Here is a 20935-nt window from a genome sequence, read left to right on the forward strand (position 1 = left end):
TAGGTCTGATAATTGAGACTGTACTGTATATTTTATTTTCTTATTACCTTTTTATTATTTTAATATTTACAATTAGATGACCACAGTTAAGCTGATTTTTAACATTATTTTTAAAAGTGTTTTTTTTTACACTGAACTGTATACTCAATCCCTTTTAAGAATATACAATTTTTATGTTTTTTCCAACCTATCATAAATCTATTACTATGCGAGTCCCCATCTCCCTGGCAAGTGAAGCTATTTGAAGTATATTAAGTGGCAGAATATTTATTTTAGGATATAAAAGATACAAAAAACCCCCAATGAAATCAGTCTCCATAAGTTGTGGATCACCAAATAATTGATCTCACAGATTTAAAAGACCTGGATATTTTGGTCATTCTTGATATAGTACCACAGGAAGCTGCTCTACAGATCATTAGGTCCACTCTAGAAAAAGGGTATCTGGATACAAAAGGTAATTTTAAAAATTTGTGCCTATAGGTAGGCGCCAAATACCCACATATGTTACAGAATACTAGCACATACATGGGTACGACATGCCACTAATTGACATGTACCCTTGTATGTGGTTGGCACTACTCTAACATATGTGGGCATTGCTATTGCTGCGTATATGTGAGGGAGGTAGGTGTACATGAGGGCAGAGCATGGACGGGATCACCAGATTTACACATAACTTACAGAATAGTGTAAGTTATGCACCAAATTGCTACAAGATAACCATGAACACTTATGCCCACCATTGACGTGGCATAAGGGACCGCAGTTATGTGCTGGCGTTCATCTCCTTCCGTACTCCAATATTCTTAAATGACACATACCCACATACTTGCTATTAAACAATACCGCTTGACATTATTGTTTCTGGCGCTCATTTCTCGATGCCAAGTTTAGCTCCCCTTTGCGAAATGGCCTCTTTTGCTCACACCTTTTCTGCAACAGCTTAATGTGGGTTACTTTTACTGTAACACACAGAGCAGACAAAATGCAATTCACACCACTTAACAAAAGATAGGGGGAAAGACCTCAGAAAGACGGACCTGCCACTGCAGGTCTGTGGCAATCAGACAATCCTTGTCTCGTGTCTGTTTTCTATAATCATCGGTCAAAAACCCCCGACCAACCGCAAAGGTTGGAAGAAATTGTTCATATCTTTTGATTATATTTTTTAAATATTTTTTTTGCCTCATGCAATTGAAAAAACAAAACAAACAAAAAGGAAATAATTGTTGTGTAACCGGTGCAGTATAGTTCCAAACATGCAAAATGCAAGCAAAATAAATCAAAATTCAGCTTAACTTGGATGTCTGAGCTTGACATATATAATTCTCCCGGTTGACAACCGAAACTATATTGCACCAGTTACACAGCAATTATTTCCTTGTTGTTTTGTTGTTTTCAATTGCATGAGGCAAAAAAATATTTAAAAATATAATCAAAAGATATGAACAATTTCTTCCAACCTTTGCGGTTGGTCGGGGGTTTTTGACTCATGATTATAGAAAAGAAGCACGAGACAAGGATTGTCTGATTGCCACAGACCTGCAGTGGCAGGTCCGTCTTTCTGAGGTCTTTTCTCCCTATCTTTTGTTAAGTGGTGTGAATCAGATTTTGCATTTTGTCCGCTCTATGTGTGGTACCATTAAGGTTGACTTTGACCCCTCCGAAGGGACACCACCTTGTAGTGGTGGAGGGGCTTCCATGTTTCAATGACTAAGTGGGCTATGCTGAAGGGTTACCCATATCAGACAGGCTTCTGAGGAGAAACTAGACAAAAAGTGTCCCAAACTAGGGAGAATGGAAAGATGGTGACCTGAAGCTCATACGCTCAATGGCCCAGCTGTCCTCTGAAGTTCTGTCTTTGTTTATTTGAAATTTCCTCTTTGCATCTGCAGTTACCTTAACTGAGAGGAAGGGGACAATGGGGGGTCAGCTGCCGATGGCCAGCGTTTTGTCCCCTGTGCAGCAAGTCTGGGACCGCTGCGCGACGAGCTGCCCACAGAAGACTGGGTTGATGAGTCCTTTGATTAGTGTCGACGAAGGAGCGTCGATGCTCTTGGACCTGGAAACAACTTCATCGCTCTCAAATCATTTAACCATCATGTCCAAAGGAGTGGAGGAGTGAGTTAGGAGTGTATGCTGAAACAGAAGTCGTTTACATCTGAACCCATGTCGGCGGTGCCACTCCTAATCCCGTAAGAGCTATCAGCTTGGAGTTTTTGGCTCCCGTGGAGGTTACACTGAATATCATCTGGAAGGCGCGCCAGGACCTAACGATGGTAGTAAATAATTTTGTTTCAGATATAATCTTATTAGTGAGCCACATGGATAATCTAATCGATTCCTTTGAGAATGAAAAATTGATACAGCAAATGAATTTCTACAGGAATAGGAAACGGTTAAGATTTTGAAAATGTTAATAGACCAGAAAGGTTTGAACAAAATGAATATTATTACAGATGATTAATATCGAGATTGTTTTCCCAGAGTTCCGGGTATGACTCCTAAAGTTTTTTCCTCTGAAATGATTCCTCTTAGTATATTAATTCAAAAGGAGTGAAGCCTGTGAAACTGGGATTACTTTAATTGTTAAATAATTTCTGGTTTTAAAAGGGGGGGGGGGAATAAAATAAGGTGTATTATTTCCACTAATATTGGACAATAAGTATGTTTCCAACGAAATTAATTGACTATACATCGTCTTGGGTTTGAAGAAGCCAACCAGATGATCAATGTGGAATAATGATTTAGATAAATAGTAACTGGGGATAATACTACTACTACTTAACATTTCTAAAGCGCTACTAGGGTTACGCAGCGCTGTACAATTTAACATAAAAGGACAGGCCCTGCTCAAAGAGCTTACAATCTCAGGTTAATACCATGTTTTCTTGGTTTACTGTTGTTTAATTGATCACCTTGCCTTGTTTCACTCTCCCTATTTATTTTGTGGTCTAAGAAAGAGAAAGACTGTATACAATCTATTTATTTAGTTGAGATTGTTTTCTTCTAATATTGTATTAATGTACAGTCATCTCTGTATTACTATTTGCAAGTGATCCATGTAAAATGAAAAATTATAAATAAATTATTTAAAAAAAAAAAAAAGGTTGAATTTGAGCATGATTTTCCCTTTTTTTTTTGCATTACTGTGGTATACTTACTTTTAACTTTACAAATTCTCTCATTCAGCTGTTGTTAATAAATACCCCTTACGCACACAGAACGGAACAGAATAGCGAGATTCACAGATCAAATGTAAACTGTAACTTTTGTTTAACCAGAAAACCACATATAATGGATATAGGGCTGAGACAATTGGAATTGTCTCGGCTCCCTCCACCACTTTCGGGCCCTCATGTATCTTCCAAATATTATTTAATAGTAGATTATAAACACTTCCAGTACTTTAATTTTCTTACTTCATTTATGGTCTTCTCTTGTTTGTCATGCTTTTCACGATCATAGGCCATTTTCTTCAGTAGTTTCTTCATAGCCCTGTCTTTCGAGAGTTTCTTCTGATTTTCAAGATTTTGCTTTCTCACTTGGTCAATAATGAATTTTGGAATCTAAATAACAAAACAAGAAATTTTGTGCTTTATGAAAACCCAGAAGATGGAACATTCAGAACTGTAACTACTAAAAGATTTATCACAGAAAAGCACAAACAGAACAGCTTAAGATAAAACATAAGGGGCGATTCTATAAAGGGCTCTAAACGTTAGATGCCAAAAATCTGTGCGATAGATATTTATTTAGATTTTGCTCACATCTTTTTCAGTAGTAGCTCAAGGTGAGTTATATTCAGGTACTCTGGATATTTCTCTGTCCCAGGAGGGCTCACAATCTAAATTTGTACCTGAGGCAATGGAGGATTAGGTGACTTGCCCAAGATCACAAGGAGCAGCAGTGGGATTTGAACTGGCCACCTCTGGATTGCAAGACTGGTGCTCTAACCACTAGGCCACTCATCCACTCCTATAAATAGTATCCTATAAGGGCATCTGGGTGCCCAGATTCCATAATAGAATAGAGTGCAAGTCAGCATTTTACACCAATATTTAGGTGCTATCACTTATGCCATATGAAAGGCAGGTGTAAATGTTACCGCTTAAATATTGGCACTTGTGCAACTTACAGTATTCTATACGCTCTGCACCTAAGCATACAATCTGTCCATGGCCTGCCCCTCCCACAGGCACACCCCCCTATAGAATAGCAATAAAGTGCACTTAATTGATTTTCTCTTGCTCTTTAGTGCAAACAATTTTTGCATGTATATCCTTGATATAATTTTTCAACTTACAATTAATTAACTACTCTAGTACTACTATGTTCCTTTCCACAGCTATTTTGATTATTTGATGTGCGCCACATTGAACTCAAGACTCCTTGGGAAATTGAGGGATATAAAATGTCATAAATAAAAAATTTACCCCATTTTGGCACCAAGTTGGCACACTTTATAGAATGAGGGAGTGGAAGAGCAATTCTGTAACTAGGAGCCTGTATTTAGTTGCCTTGAAGCCATGTGGTAGGGGTCTGTTCTATAATGAAACCAAGGTGTTGAGAGTGCATTATAGAATATCAGTGTAACCCATTATAAACCATAAAGTTGTATTGCTCTGTTTGTCACCCTCCTCTCACCTATCCACCCCCATCCTGTTAGACTGTCACTGAAATGCTTTGATGTTCCCATGCATAACAGAATGGGGGTGGATAGGTGAGAGGAGGGTGACAAATAGAGCAGTACAACTTTATGGTTTATAATGGGCTAGAAAACCCAGATCTTTGTTAAGTCCTGTCTGGTGGGTGTCAAAATATTTAATCATTCTGACTGCAAAGGTCTTCTGTTCCTGTATTGTTTTAAAGTTACCTTTCAGGATTCTTACTATGAAATCACTGGTACAGTGTTCTGGTTTTGTAAAGTTCTGCCCCACAGGAGTGGAATCCTGGCTGGCACTGGCATTTTTCATGTGATGTCTATGTAAATTAAATCTTGTCTTTAGTATCTGGCTTGTTTCTCCAATATAGGTCAGAGCAGATACGGTGTATGCCAGCCAGGATTTCACTCCTGTGGGGCAGCACTTTACAAAACCAGAACACTGTACCAGTGATTTCATAGTAAGAATCCTGAAAGGTAACTTTAAAACAATACAGGAACGTAAGACCTTTGAAGTCAGAATAATTAAATATTTTGACACCCACCAGACAGGACTTAACTGGGTTTTCTAGCCCATTATAAACCATAAAGTTGTATTGCTCTGTTTGTCACCCTCTTCTCACCTATCCGCCCCATCCTGTTAGACTGTCACTGAAATGCTTTGATGTTCCCAAACATATCTCCTGGTCTCTCACCTATCCACCCCCATCCTGTTAGACTGTCACTGAAATGCTTTGATGCTTCACTTATATATACTGTCATCTACCAACACTTGCTTATTTCCAATCTGACGAAGAAGAAGAATGTACAGGATCCCCCCATGCAAATTTTGTTAGTTGTGGCCAGCATTTTGCTTGTTTTTCCAAAAAATCAAAATACCATCGTCTGCATCACTCAAACATAAATAACAGTCCAGTTTGTTAACAGGCTTCAAAGTAGAAAATGACATGGGGACAAAGTTTGTCCCGTCTCCATCCCTGTGGGCTCGTCCCCATCCCCGTGTCCACCTTCAGGCACACCGCTTCTTTAAAAAGTAGTTGGCGTTTTGTTGGCATATTCAAGCCTTTCACATTGAGAGACATACACATTAGTTCAGCCACAAGAAATTACAAGTAAACGTATTGCTTTCCATCACTCACCATCAAAACATGTCATTGAAAATAATATCAAGATAGCACATGACCATCTAAAATTCAAATATTGTCCTCCTATCCCCAAATCCCCCTCCCTACTCCCATTCTCTCTGCCTCCCTTCCTCATCCTTCCCATCTCACCAATTAAGGCAAGGCTAATGCCAGAAACGGCATGACAAAATGGGAGAGAGTGAATGCCACACACACTTCCCCCTTCATATTTTTAGTCTCAAAGTCATTGTTATTCCTGTAAAACATTCAAACAACATAGTGAAAACTGGTAAAAGACTCTCAAACTGATATGAGGAAAAAGTCTCATAGGAAACAACAGGAAGGACTAACAAACTGCCCCAAGAATCACCAGTATCACAAAAAAGCGCCAAAAAAAGGAAACTGGGAAATGAACCCCTTGTATCACTGCTCCAAATCTTCAGGCAACGTCCGCAGTTGGGCGCTGTGTCCCTGACTCTTGACGGGTTACGCGGCCTCTCCACTTTGGATGAGTCTGTCTTGGCACTGTCACCACAGATTTTACAACTTTCTCAGGTATAGAGGTAGGAGAGTCCAACACGAAATCTGGGTACATCTTTCATGCCTCATTCAAGGATTTTATAAGATACAATTTTCCTTCCGTATAAAAAGCAAGAGCAAACAGATGTTGCCAGTGGTATTTTACAGCCTTGTCTCGCACATATCTAAGTGAGGGGTATGAACTCACTTCTGACACAGCGCAGCATGTCGAGTTATATATGGTCCAGTGGTATCGACTAGTCACGCTCTGAGAGAAGCATACTGGAGATCTTTTGTACTACAATTTCACAGTTATTCCAGTCAGCACTGTCAGAATATCCCCCGAAGTTGGATGTTAAAGCATCAACTTTGGTTTTCTAAGTCTTCTACTTTGTCCATCAAGTAAACCTGATATGTTGATCATTCAAAGAGGCCTCCAACACTGTGAGGACCTCTTGTTGTTCCTCCAAGCATGTTTCTGAGTCCTCCATCCTACGTCCCAAGTCTATGATCTCTCTGTGAAGATCAGCAGCCAAAGTGGAAAGTTCTTCTCAAACCGCTTTGAGGTCAGTTGATTTCATGAAGAAGCTCTCGAAACTCAGAGAGGGGCTCAGGTGACACACCAGAGGGTGTCTGCTTCCCTGCATCTCCAGCATGCACATCCCCAGGGACAGAGGAACTGCTCAGTGACACTATCTCGACTGCTTCCATTGTAGAAGACTGCGATCAACTGATGCGACATACCAATACTAAGCGCTGTTGTTTCAAATCCACTTATTGATGTCTGTGTTGTAATGTGAGCAAGTGCAAAGTGATGCATGTGGGAAAAAGGAACCCAAATTATAGCTACGTCATGCAAGGTTCCACGTTAGGAGTCATGGACCAAGAAAGGGATCTAAGTGTCGTCGTTGATGATACGTTGAAACCTTCTGCTCAGTGTGCTGCTGCGGCTAAGAAAGCAAACAGAATGTTAGGAATTATTAGAAAAGGAATGGAAAACAAAAATGAGGATGTTATAATGCCTTTGTATCATTCCATTGTGCGACCGCACCTTGAATATTGTGTTCAATTCTTGTCACCGCATCTCAAAAAAGATATAGTGGAATTAGAAAAGGTGCAGAGAAGGGCGACGAAAATTTTAAAGGAGATGGAACGACTTCCCTATGAGGAAAGGCTAAAGCGGGTAGGGCTCTTCAGCTTGGAGAAAAGGCGGCTGAAGGGAGATATGATATAGGTCTATAAAAGAGTGGAGTTGAACGGGTAGATGTGAAGCGTCTGTTTACGCTTTCCAAAAATACTAGGACTAGGGGGCATGCGATGAAGCTACAATATAGTAAATTTAAAACGAATCGGAGAAAGTTTTTCTGCACTCAACATGTAATTAAACCCTAGAATTTGTTGCCAGAGAATGTGGTAAAGGTGGTTAGCTTAGCGGAGTTTAAAAAAGGTTTGGACGGCTTCCTAAAGGAAAAGTCCATAGACCGTTATTAAATGGACTTGGGAAAATCCACTATTTCTGGGATAAGCAGTATAAAATGTTTTGTACTTTTTTGGGATCTTGCCAGGTATTTGTGACCTGGATTGGCCACTGTTGGAAACAGGATGCTGGGCTTGATGGACCTTTGGTCTTTCCCAGTATGGCAATACACTTATGTACTTATGTTGTATGTTCTAAAATCGGTAGGATGCCGGGGATAATCGACAGTATCGTTGTGGGGTGTGTACAGCTAACAGCTCAGCCATTCATTTTGGCTTGTGACATCCCTCCAGGGCCTATGTACTTTTATATCATAGGGCTAGATGCACTAAGGTCCTTGGAAGAGCCGTTCCCTTACCGATTCCATAGCGAATCGGTAAGGAACGACCATGCATCAAGGAAATGGAATGCAAATGAGCTGCTTGTTGTAGCCCATTTGCGTTCTCTATTCCCTCGGAGGCCAGTTGGCCGGTCGAGCGTGTGCAGAGCAGCCAAGCGTTATGCTGGCTGCTCTGCACATTGCCAAAGATGTCCAAAAAGGACTTCCCTGACGAACACTTGTCAGAGCCGTGGGCCGGAGCGCAAGCTGTCACTGCCAGTACAGCCGGTGATCCCTGCCGCCCCACTCTCGGAAGGAGAGGGTGGATTGCGGCTGACCATGCAGACCCTCCTCCCCGGGAACGCGCAGCTCGGGGGGTGGGAGAGGAAGGTGTCGCAACAGTCCGGGCTTCTCTTCCCCGCCCTCTCCTCCTGAAACAATAATAGTTGCCACTGGAGGTGGAGATGAGCTGGCCCGGCACACAGCAGCCAGAAAACAACTTCTGTTCTGAAAGCCAAACAGGTTGTGAATGTTTGCGTGTTGGGGGAGTGAGAGATGCCCCAAATGACCACCCCCCCAGCATCGGGACGTGCGAGGACATCCAAAAAAACTATTTGGACATCCCTTTCGATTATGCCCCTCCTCCAGGTCTCTCTCAGCCAATCACAGAGCGTTTAGCTGACACCGGTGACAGCTAAACACGCTGTAATTAGCTGAGAGATACTTGGAGGAGGGGCATAATCGAAAGAGACGTCCAAATAGTTTTTTGATTTGGACGTCCTCGCACGTCCCGATTCTCTCCAGTGGTGGTCATTACAGAAGAACACCCATCACAAAAAAATCTGGGTGAAAAACGTCCAAGTACTCGTCAGGGCCGTCCTTTTTTTTTTGTTTCAGTGAAGGATGTCCATGTTAGGCACTTTAGAAGGACGTCCCTGACAAGCACTTGGAGGTGGCTAGGCAGTGAAGGACGTCCCTGACGAGCACTTGGACGTTTTTTTCCCAATTTGTTTTGGGGGGGTTACATTTATAGAAGTTTTTAGAGGCGAATAAATCCTGCGCAGCCCCGAGAGGTACAGACCTCCCGTTAGATTTTCCACGGTTAGGCAATCAGAAAACGGTAGTGCATCTCATTACAATACAATTTATATACATTATAATACTAATTTGCTCATCTGCATTCCGTTGTCGTCATCTGCTAACGTGATCGGACAATGCCCTTTTGTGCATGTCCTGGTTTACTACTTGCACGTTAAACTGGCTAGAACCAGTTTAAAACCCATGTTAATGGCTCGTTAAGTTTAGTGCATCTACCCCATAGTGTATAACAAGGCACCTGATTTTCCTCTTAAACTAGGTGCCAAGTTGTAAAATTGCTCAACTTATATACATTTCTTATGAGAATACCTGTAATTTTACTCCACCCCCAATAATAGAAAAGTCAGATGCCCCTCAGTGAACCACCTCCACAACAAACTTTGATGGAACTAGGTATAGTTAATTCAAAATTATCTGGGGGGAGGGGGACAGCCACACAGAGACATTCAATATGAGATCATAATACCATCAAATCTATTTATTGTTAGTTAAAAGGGCTCTCTTTTTAGATATACCTCAAAATGATAAGGGGGTTGTACCAAAAGATGTATGAGAAAAGATTTGAGGAACTGAATATGTATACCCTAGAGGAAAGGAAGGATAGGGGGGGTGATATGATACAGATGTTTAAATATTTGAAAGGTATTAGTATGCAAATAAATGAAGCGATAAAACTACAGGACTTGAACTGAGGTTGCAGGGGGGTTGACTAAGGAGTAACGTCAGGAAGTACTTTGTCATGGAAAGGGTTGTGTATGCCTGGAATGCCCTCCTGCAGGAGGTGGTGAAGATGAAAACAGTAACTTAATTCAAAAATGTTTGGGACAAACACAAAGGATTCCTATACGGAAAGAGAACAGAAGAAAAAGAAAACTTAGCGGTGCTTAGACGGTAACTCCAATAATTAGGAAATAAGGCTAATGCAGGGCAGAGTTCTATGTGCCCCAATTACAGCTAGACACATCTGGATGGGCTGGAGTGGGCTTTTGACAGCAAATCCAGTAGATTTTTATTTATTTATTGCATTTGTATCCCACATTTTCCCATCTATTGGTAGGTTCAATGTGGCTTACATGGTTCCAGAGAGATGGTTACAGATTCCGGAGTAATTAAGTGCATAGTACAATTGGTTATAGATTGCACAGTGTCTATAATTTTTAGCTATAAAGTTTTACTTCAGGTGTGCTGCATTATTTCCCATCCCCCATCTCTCTTTTCCTATTAGCCACATGAAGGAATTTCTGGCTGGTCATATGCTCTGATGGGGCCTCATATTGTTAAGGCAACTCAGATACCTGGTATATTTTGTTACAAAAGTAATTTACTGAAAAGAGGAATAGCAAGGACACCAATTGCAAGCTTCCAGCACATATGAAAGTCCCAATTACAAGTCTCCAGCACATATGCAGTGCCTATGATTGGTCCAGGGTACAGGAGAGGTGGATGCTCACCAAAGCCTATAAAACCACACTGCATACAAAGAAACTCTGAAAAACTAAGCATGCTTGGAAAGAGAGTTTCAGATCCATCCAATGACCTAAGGTTTTTCCCGAAGGGGTGCTCTCCCCACTTTGTAGAAACTAATTCTCTATATCTAAGAATCTCTCTTTCATTTATTATTTTTGTCATAATATTTTATAAAATTCGTAAGTTGTTTAGAGAATAGCAAACCAAATGTGCAGCCTAGTACAACAGTCTAAATTAACAGTTTGTATGGGACTATTGAGATATCATAGGGGATTTTTGACAGTTTGAGTGGAAAGACTGTAATTATATTTTGTATAGACTGGTGGCTTAGAATATGATTTGGATGTAGTAGTGTAATAGAATGTGGTAGGTGTGGGGGGAGGGTTGAGCAATAGATTTGTATTGTTGCTGTCTATTTTTGTGATTACTTGGGTTATGTTTCAGTAATCTGGATGTTTAAGTTGGTTCTGTGGGGATGAACTTTCAGAAAAGGTGGGTCTTTAGTTTTTTTTCGTAAGTTTAGGTAATTGTCCATGAGTTTCAGGTCTTTCGGCAATGCGTTCCATAGCTTGGAGCATATAAAGGAGAAGCTAGAGGCATATGTTGATTTGTATTTCAGGCCCTTACATCTGGGGAAGTGAAGGGTTAGGTATGATCTCGGCTATTTATTTGTATTCCTAACTGGTAAGCCAATTAGTTGGATCATGTAGCCCGGTGCTAGGCCAAAGATTATTCTGTGTGCCAGTGAACAGATCTTGAAGGCTATACGTGCCTTGATTGGTAACCAGTGTAGTTTTTGAAGGAGGGGTTTTGCGCTTTCGAATCGTGTTTTTCCGTAGATGAGCCTGGCTGTCGTGTTTTGTGCAGTTTGTAGTTTCCTTAAGATTTGATCTTTGCATCCTGCGTAGATTCCTTTGCAGTAATCCACGTGGGCTAAAACCATTGTTTGGGTCATGTTGTAGAATATGTCCCTTGGCAAATATTGTTTTATGCGTTGAGTTTCCACATTGTAACTTTGGCTTGGTTTTCAAGTGATAGGTCATGGTCTAAGGTGATGCATAGGATTTTCGGGTTGTCTGAGATTGGGAGAGATGAGCCCAAGGCGTTGATGGTTGTGGGATGTTCAATATTGTGTTGGGATGAGAGAATGAGGCAGTGTGTTTTTTTCTATTGAGTTTCAGCTTGAAGGCTGATGCCCAGGATTCCATGGCGTTCATGCTGTTTGTGATTTCAGAGGTGACATCTGATGGGTTATTTTTGAAAGGGCTATAAATTCTAACATCATCCGCATATAAGAATGGGTTGAGGCCTTGTTTGGATAGGGACCTTGCTAATGGGATTATCATTAGGTTGACTAGTATAGGCAAGAGTGGTGATCCCTGTGGTACGCCACATTCTGCTTTCCAAGGTGGGGAGATTTCTGAATTTGATTTTACTTGATAAGACCTATCTTATTGAGTATTTACAGTGGGAAGTGGTGGTCTACCATGTCAAATGCGCGCAACATGTTGAACTGGAGTAGGAGGATGTTTTTGCCTATTGCGATTTCCTGCTTGAATTTGCCCAGGAGTGTGATTAGCACTGTTTCAGTACTATAGTGGGGCCTGAAGCCTGATTGAGATTCGTGCAGTATGGAGAATTTGGTGATGTATTCTGTTAATTGTTTGGTCACTACGCCTTCCATCATCTTGGTTGCCAGAGATATTGATGCAACTGGCCTGTAGCTTGAGATTTCATTTTTTATTTCCTTTCTTGGTGTCTTTTGGAATGGGTGAGAGTAAAATGTTCCTTTGTCCAGTGGAAATTGACCTTCATGGAACATGAAATTTAAGTGGGCTTTGAGATCTTCAATAAAGCATTCAGGGGGAGTTTTCATAATATAGTTGGGGCAGGTATCTAGTAAGCAGTGAGCGGAGGAGAACTTTCTAATTGCCTGAACCACTGTTTCAACGGTGAGATGGGTGAAGTTTGTCCATGTTCGATTTGCTGGGGATTCCCCTGGGTGTGGATCTAGTTCGTTAATGAAGGTTTCAAGGTTGGTGTTTTCCTGAAGCAGGTTTCTGCGTAGGTTGATGACCTTTTCTTTGAAGTATTTAGCTAGTTCATCTGCAGGTGGGAGGTCTACGTTCGATGTTGTTACTGTTTTGATGTCTAGTAGATTGTCCACTAATTTGTATAGTTTTTTCATGTCTTTATAATTGGTACCTATTTGATCTGTATAAATGTTTCCTTTTGGTTTGTCTTATTTTGTGCTTGTATTTCTTTTGTGTTTCTTTCCATGTATTCAATGTTTATTTTGGGGTTTTTTTCCAAGTTTATTCTTGTCTTCTGGATTGTGTTTTTAGTTCTTTAAGTTCATCGTTGAACCATGGGATTGTGTTGCATTTATTTGAGGTTTTGGTTTGTATGGGTGCTATCTCGTCTAGTATGATATTACATCTTTTGTCCCATTCTGTGAGGAATTCTATAAAATTGGTTTGTGATGACCATTTGTTTTTGTACATTGATTGCCAGATTGTTGCTGTGTCCACTTTCCCTCTTGTTCTGTATGAGGTATGGAGAGAGTATGTCCAATGCCAGACAGACATCTATGGTCTGTGCCCTGAAAATGGCAATGACAGATCAAGATCAAGAATATATATGTTATGTTATACTATGAGTTTCTTATTGGGCAAACTGGATGGACCGTGCAGGTCTTTATCTGCCATCATCTACTAAGTTACTCTAAAAAATTATCACAGTGCAAAATCAGGAGGATCTGTATTGAATGCCAGTCACTGTTATTTAAAAGGTCAAAATCAAAATTAATTTGCTTTCCCTGCTTACACACATCTGTCTTTCCCAGCAAAACAAATACATAAAAAATGCTGCACAACCCCATCAATTTTACTGATCTTAAATTAAAAATAACCTCCATTTGCATAGCAAATTTTCACATATGTTGCCAAAGTATTATAAAAAGCAGGAAACAATTACAAATTGCAGCTTCCTGATTTTGCACGTGCAGAGTTCATGACCTAAAGCATCTGTGGAGATTGCACACTGAAATTTCCATATGTTGCTCAGCGACCTACCCTTCCCTAATGCTTAGCAGCATACATGAAAATAATTGTACTGTTTCCCAGCCCAGTAGCATTAGTTGCAGTAAGGAAGGGCAATTTTCAATCCCTGGATTTACATGGGTAGCTGCTTAAATTGTTAAATTTTCTGGCCTGTTGAAAGATCTCATGTATTCTGCAGCTAAATCTGCTGTCTCACTGTCTCCCTTTTTGCTGTCTGCTGTGTTTCCGTTATGCCAATTTATCATAAAGCAGATGGTCTATTGTAATGTTCAGGAGGAAATGTTAACTGGCAACATCCATATGCTGAAAATCATTAAAAATGTTGTACTTCAACAGTTTTACTATTTTGTTACAGCCAACCAAAACTTTGAATCAGAAATATGACAACCAAGAAAGATGTGGTCATTCGTATAACATTAACAGAATCACTCACATTATAAAATTAATTTAAAGGCTACAATGCTCCATAGCAAGCAAGCAAAAGGGAGGGAGGAAGTGGTATAGAAAACAAAAAAAGAGCAGTTGTGAGTTTTAGGGCACCATTTTGAAAGCCCTGATAAAACGTATTGCACAATATACAAACAGTTATAAGAAGGGTAATTCTATAAGATAGGTGCTAACATTTACATACCAGTTATAAGCATAACTATTCAAGATACTAGCATATCTTATATAGTGCATATTTTTCAGGTGGGTGTGCACATGGGTGCACATTTACATGTCTAACTTATAGAATACTGTAAGTTATGTGATTATCATCAATGTACACACACCAGCTCTATGGCTGGAATAAGTGCTTGCACTTAAATGCATATGTACATACTTACCTGGTTATACTACTATTCTATAAAGGAAAATGGGCACCTACTTTTCTTTATAGAATAGGCAGTACAGGGTTACAGAATTACGCCCAAGACCACCAAGCAATGGCCAGCTTCCTAAAGGTGATGGGAGAATGGCTATTTAAGCAAAAAAAAAAAAAGTATCTTATAAAACATTGAAAGCGAGATCTAATAAGGATAATAATAAAAACAAACACTGAAGTGCAAAACAAGGTAATTTAATGTATGATACAGAAAGGCCTTAGTCCTGCGGTGTTAACTTGTGAAATCTGTACCCAACACCACTGAAAGCCTGTTGACCCAAAGAGCTTAATCCTGCTTGGCCGCCTATTGAAAGTTGTCTAATCATCACTGAAAACATTAAAAATCTGCCTTGTCCCAGTAGAACAACAGACCTCAGGCATTGCAGTGGTGTAGAAAAATGAAAACTATGATCAGCATCAACAGGGAGGACATAAATGGTAAAGATGAAACAGCTGTCTAAAAGTACCCAAACAATTACCTCCCTGCCATACCTAAGCTATCCCCAGCACTCCAAGACTATCCATTAAACCAGAGGCCAGATCAGCTATTAAGAAATCCCCAATGAACCATGATGCCTTCTGTGAACACCATTTAGACATTTTAGGAATAACGGAAACCTGACTACTTGAAACCAGGAGATCACAGCTCGCTGAACTATGCCCAACATGATTTAATATCCAACGTCAATAAAGACCAGGGAAATGAGGTGGAGGGGTTAGCAGTCCTGACCTGGGGACACAACACAGAGTCACCAGCCTCCATCTAACTAAATCAAAATGTCTTTTAACCCTTTAGTATCCAATGTTCCCGTAATAAGCCATATGGGAACAGATTGATGGGAACATTGGACACTAATTAATCCAGCTAGGAGAAGAGAGACCAATCTGTCTGCTTATGGTTAATATAAGTAGCTTGTAATACATCACCTACTCAAGAACTTCTTGATCTGATTAAAGAGGTGATCTAGAGTTTCTCTAGATTGTTGATCATGAGGGATTTTGATCTACATATTAAAACCCCAAATACCACCACAGCTGCCTTTCTGGACACAAAGGTGGCACTAAAATTAACACAGGTGATCAATTCTGGAACCTAAAATTTTTTTTTTTAAAATTAGAGTCTTATACTAGACTTGATATTCTGCAAAGTAGTCAACATCCCAGAAAACCAGAATAGTCATGGACAGAACACTTTCTAATCAAAGTTTTTCTAAGTGGTCACCTGAAGTGGATGGCACCTTCCAAAACTTGGAAGTAGATCAGCGACAAGAAAAAATTGACTGCTGAGAATTTCAGAGGCTTTAAACTACCTCTATTTGGATAACAAGACAACAGTGTTGGAGGAAATTGATATTTGCAATACATACTTAGTTAAGGCCCAGGAGAAAACTGGATCAATTAAAAAGGTCTTATGTTGGAGAAGCAGCCTATCTCAGGTTTCTGGTCTCTGAAGTTGCTGGAAGAGAGGTGGAAAGTCACACTCCAGGTTGTGACTGTTCTGTTGTTATGAGCTTCTCCACCAAGACAATGATGACATAAATTTCTTTGGGATTCTATACCAGGAGTCTTCTTCTAAGGTCATACACAAGACTTTAACAACATTTCATTGACAGGGCAATGTCTTCAAATGTGTTAGTTTTGTGCACATCATGATAGTAATGAATCTCACTCCTAAGCCAGGGTATGTGGAGTATGATCTCAGTCTCTCGAAACTGACTGCTAAAGCTTGCCCTAGTACCTCCATTGTGCCAAAAACAGCTTCCTTCTGGAGTTCATAAGATGCAATATGTATAGGTAACTTATCACGGTGTGCTTGGATACTCAATACAATGGGAAATATTTCTGTATTCTTCTGCCACATTTTCTTGGTACACGATTCAAGGAATAATAATTTGTCATTTATATCGCTCATGTTTTTCTCCATCACCACTATGTCAGGTTTTCGTGCATCAAACTTTTTATTAGTTGGAATTTGAATGTCCAAGGTGATCCTGTGCAGAGAAAACTGCTATGCAATTAACAGCAAGATAAGGAAGAAACATCAGTGTGTGTTCAGGGACTAGCCTGGGAAGTCTCTACATAAAACCAAGACAAAAGTTTGAGAACCCGTAGAATCCCCCACCCCCTCTTGCTGCGTTTAATGACATTGCAGATGAACAATACTGCTGTGACTGGATTTTGTTTCTTTGCAACTACTGTACATCAGTAACCTTTTTATTTATGTAACAACCAAAACACCTATATGGTTGTGCGATTTGTTACTGGAAAACGTAAAGAAGGTCCAAAACCCGAAAGAACTTTTTATGTTTAAACTGTTTTATTAACGATTATCACAATACAAAGTAATGTAGAATATGCATATAGCATTGCTTGATATACAAAACAGCATTCTTGCAACATATTCAACTTCGCCAAACACTTTTCATCCCCATTTTTCTCCCCCCTCCCCTCTTAACGATTCCTTGGCCCATGTTAACATTAGATTTTAAATGACTCATGTTCCTAATATCATACACTTGAATACTTCATTAGGTAAGATAGTGCTTATCACAAATATCAGAAAATGAAACATTAAAGCTCTAGAGCATTGCCAGGCTTTAGCCATATACTTCACACTCAACCCCTCCCGCCCCCCACCCGGTCCCGAAAGAACTTTTAAACTTATCCTTTCTCTGTCAGAGGAACCCAGAACTTCATAAGGTGCCTGATGGCTCCCAGTACCCAGTGTGCCTCACAAGAAAGTGAAACAAGAATCACTGGTGCATTAATGTCATGCTTGCATGGTTTTCTGAAAAGCCGTTAGAGATGTGTCCAAATGTTATAGGGATTGGCTAAAGAGACAAATTTAACAGTCAACACAATTATTTTGTCATAACAAGACAGAAGGATCATCAGCATTTCATTTATTTTAAATGTCAACCAACAATTACTGAAATCTGGTTTTTCTAGTAGTACTGCTTTAAAATTCTCACCTGATTGTGACTCAGTTTGAAAGACCAGTAAAGAAAATCGAGCATGTAGTATTATCTCACAGCTTCAGACCCTTTCTGTCATGATGCTATGTTCTAAAATTAACTAAAAGTAATTCTTTACAGAACGTTTACTTACGGTCCAAAGGAGTTTTTGATATTTAATCATAAGGAGCATGACACTGGCTGTCCCAGCAGCCATCAAAGCCTCATTTTGCTCAACAGTCTTGGAGCGAAATCCATGAAAGGTGAAGAGGTTGGGGGCCATCACCATTGAGACATTCCTCCGAGTCATTTTATTCTTCTCTCGACAATCTATCACCCTCTGAAGGAATTCAAGCAGGGCCTGAAACGGGATTGGGGGGAGGGGAATATAGGAAGAAAAATCATGATGCAGCTTCAAGAAAAAGCTTTTCAATTCCTTTCTTCATACATGCTTATGGAAATAAGGGATAAACTAAGTCGGGCCACTATTCAGTGGGAGTTATATATTTGCCGGTGGGTGGCGACTGCATAAACCCAGTACTTGTATATTTTCAAAAATTACAGGTAATATCATGCCATTTAAATCACCAAACAACTAGGTATCGAACAGCAGATAATATTTAAAACTCTTATGCTTGCATTTAAGGGAAAGGGAAATGGAATGGGACTTGATATACTGCCTTTCTGTGGATTTTTGCAACTACATTCAAAGCGGTGTACAGGTGCTCATTTGTACCTGGGGCAATGGAGGGTTGTGACTTGCCCAGAGTCACAAGGAGCTGCAGTGGGAATTGAACCCAGTTCCACAGGAGCAAAGTCCGCTGCACCAAACACTAGGCTACTCCTCCACTCCATTTAAGGCAGGTAGGGTAGGTCTGCCCCTTTATCATCTCTCACAATTCGATATACCCTGGCTCATACTTCATTCTATCAATGATCATTGGTTAGTGCTGCCCAGTCCAGGACAAGCCCAACTGGAATCTACTAGACACTGTGCTTTCTTTTTAGCTGCCCCTTCTTGTGGAACTCTGTATCCTTATCTATTTGAACTGAATTGTCTTTGAAAAAATTTAAACCAGCTTTAAAAATCTGGCTTTTTCACCGTGCCTTTGACTCTATCTAGACTGGTTGCAAACTCCCATCACTGGATTTGTAATTTTTCTGATGTTTTGTACATTTTTGAAATTTCTTTTTCATATTTTCTCCTTTTTCCCCAATCCATATCCCTCCCCCTTCCTGCTCTCCCACTGTCTGTTATGTCATTAAGCCTGTTTTATTTCTCAGTGTTTGATTACTCTTTCCTGTCAGATTATGTAGTTCCTTTCTCCTTTTAGATTGTAAACCACTTTGATCTGCAAGTTAGCAAAAGCAGTATAGCAAATGTAAATAAACAAATATCCGTGAAAGAAGGGTTGGGTTTGGGGACGGGTGCAAATGTTGCTAGAATTTAACCACGCAGCAGCAAAATTCAGCCGCTAACTGGATCTATTTAGTTTAGGCCTGCTGAATAGCCGGCTTTAACTAAATGAGAGTGCACATGTGGCCACTGCTCAATATGTATATTTCCAGGGGCATAGCCAGACTTCAATGGTGGGGGGGGGTCCAGAGCCAAGGTGAGGGGGCACATTTTAGCCCCCCCCCCCCGGCACTGCCGACCCGCCCGCCCGACATTGCCGACACCGACCTCCCCCCCCCCTTGCCGACACCTCCAACAACTTTGACCCTCCCCAGCCGATGACCTTCTAGACCCCCCGCCCGCCGTCGCCTACCTTTGCTGGCGGGGGACCCCAACCCCCGCCAGCCGAAGTCTTCTTCCTTCGTTTGGTTTCTGCAGGGCTTCGTTCTGTTTCTGTGAGTCTGACATCCTGCACGTTGTACGTGTAGGACGTCAGAGTCAGAAACCAAACGAAGGAAGAAGACTTCGACTGGCGGGGGTTGGGGGCCCCCGCCAGCAAAGGTAGCAGGCGGCGGGAGGGGGGGTTGAGAGGGTCGCCGGCAGGGGGGTCCAGGGCCAAATTTACGGGGGCCCAGGCCCCCGTGGCCCCATAGCAGCTATGCCCCTGGTATATTCAGTGCTACTATAAATAAAGATAATGGCACTGAGATATAGATGAATTTAAGCACCAGGTTTAGTGTTTAACTTATATGGTGAATGCATCAGCTGATCATCATCCAGGCCTTATAGAGAGTAATTTTAAAACTTATTTCCATGGGTAGAATGTTGTTTTATGTGGGAGTAGCCTAATGGTTGGTGTAGCAGACCGACTACCAGGAGACCCAGGTTCAAGCTCTTTGGAGCAGAGGAATAGCCTACTGTTTAGTGCAGTGACATGAGGGCCAGGAGAACTGGATTCAATTCCCACTGCAACTCCTTGTGACTCTGGGCAAGTTACTTAACCCTCCAGGTACAAAATAAGTACTTGCATGTAAATATGTAAACCACTCTGACTGGAAGCACAGAAAAGCATCAATTGTTAAAACTATATGTTAATTCTGTAATACATTCAATTGGAAAGTAAACCAGTATAAGCACGTGCTAGTACTTGCTGTGGGAAAAAGTTTCAAAGGGATACAACCATTAGAAATGTGGTGTAACTTACACACATACCTGCCGCATAAAAGTTAGGTGGCTCGTTATAAGATTACCCTTTGTGACGGAGTGCATATTCCCAGTCACCCCTACATCTGAGAAAAGCCCTGGAAAAAGTAGGCGTGGAAAATTTGAACACAAAATTAAACCCCTAAGCAGAATGATAAATATAAAGTACAGCGGGATACCCCTAACCGTAAAATGATTCCCCGGGGAGAAAAGTGTTGGAATAATGTATTGTGTTTTACATGCATTGTCTGTCAGCAATGTTTTTTTTTTCTCTGTGATTACTCTGTGACCTCTGATGTCAATTACCTAGAGAGGTCACACCCATGCAACTTCCTGTGGGGGTTAGAAACAGCACAGCACATGGAGCTCATGGTCTCTCCTAAGCTGAGGATCTATGGTGTGAGCATCCATTACCATCTAAGCACATGGAAAGAGCTGATAATCCAAATGTATTATATTATGTATATATAAGCCTGCTGAATATAAATCTAACTACAAACTGTGAGTAAACAGATGTTTTGTTACTTCAACTTTTAAAGTGACTCAGCAGTGAATTATTCTGGGGTGTATGTGAGAGAGATGAAGAAAAGAAATTAACATTTCTAAAGCTGAAGCTGTGTGTATAAAATCTGCTAATTATTTACTACAAATAATCCAACAAAAGGGTTATGGGCCCAGGAATTGAAAAGGAAGAGAAATATTACCAGGCAGTGAAAAAGCCACATTTTTCTCTTAAGTTTTAAAAGAAAGATTCAGTCTGTCTCTCTCTCCCCCCCCCCCCCCCC

General features: G+C 40.6%; 1 protein-coding gene across 1 annotated transcript in view; it reads right to left on the minus strand.

Annotated features, from left to right (window-relative positions):
• LOC115465802 (rho GTPase-activating protein 18-like) overlaps nt 1-20935 on the minus strand; it is a 247204-nt gene that overhangs the window by 38082 nt on the left and 188187 nt on the right. The window contains 2 exon segments of the mRNA XM_030196531.1: nt 3426-3572; nt 17706-17912. Of these exon segments, the coding sequence (XP_030052391.1) occupies nt 3426-3572; nt 17706-17912 (354 nt within the window).

This window comes from Microcaecilia unicolor, chromosome 3 (assembly GCF_901765095.1).
Source record: "Microcaecilia unicolor chromosome 3, aMicUni1.1, whole genome shotgun sequence".
Lineage (NCBI taxonomy): Eukaryota > Metazoa > Chordata > Amphibia > Gymnophiona > Siphonopidae > Microcaecilia > Microcaecilia unicolor.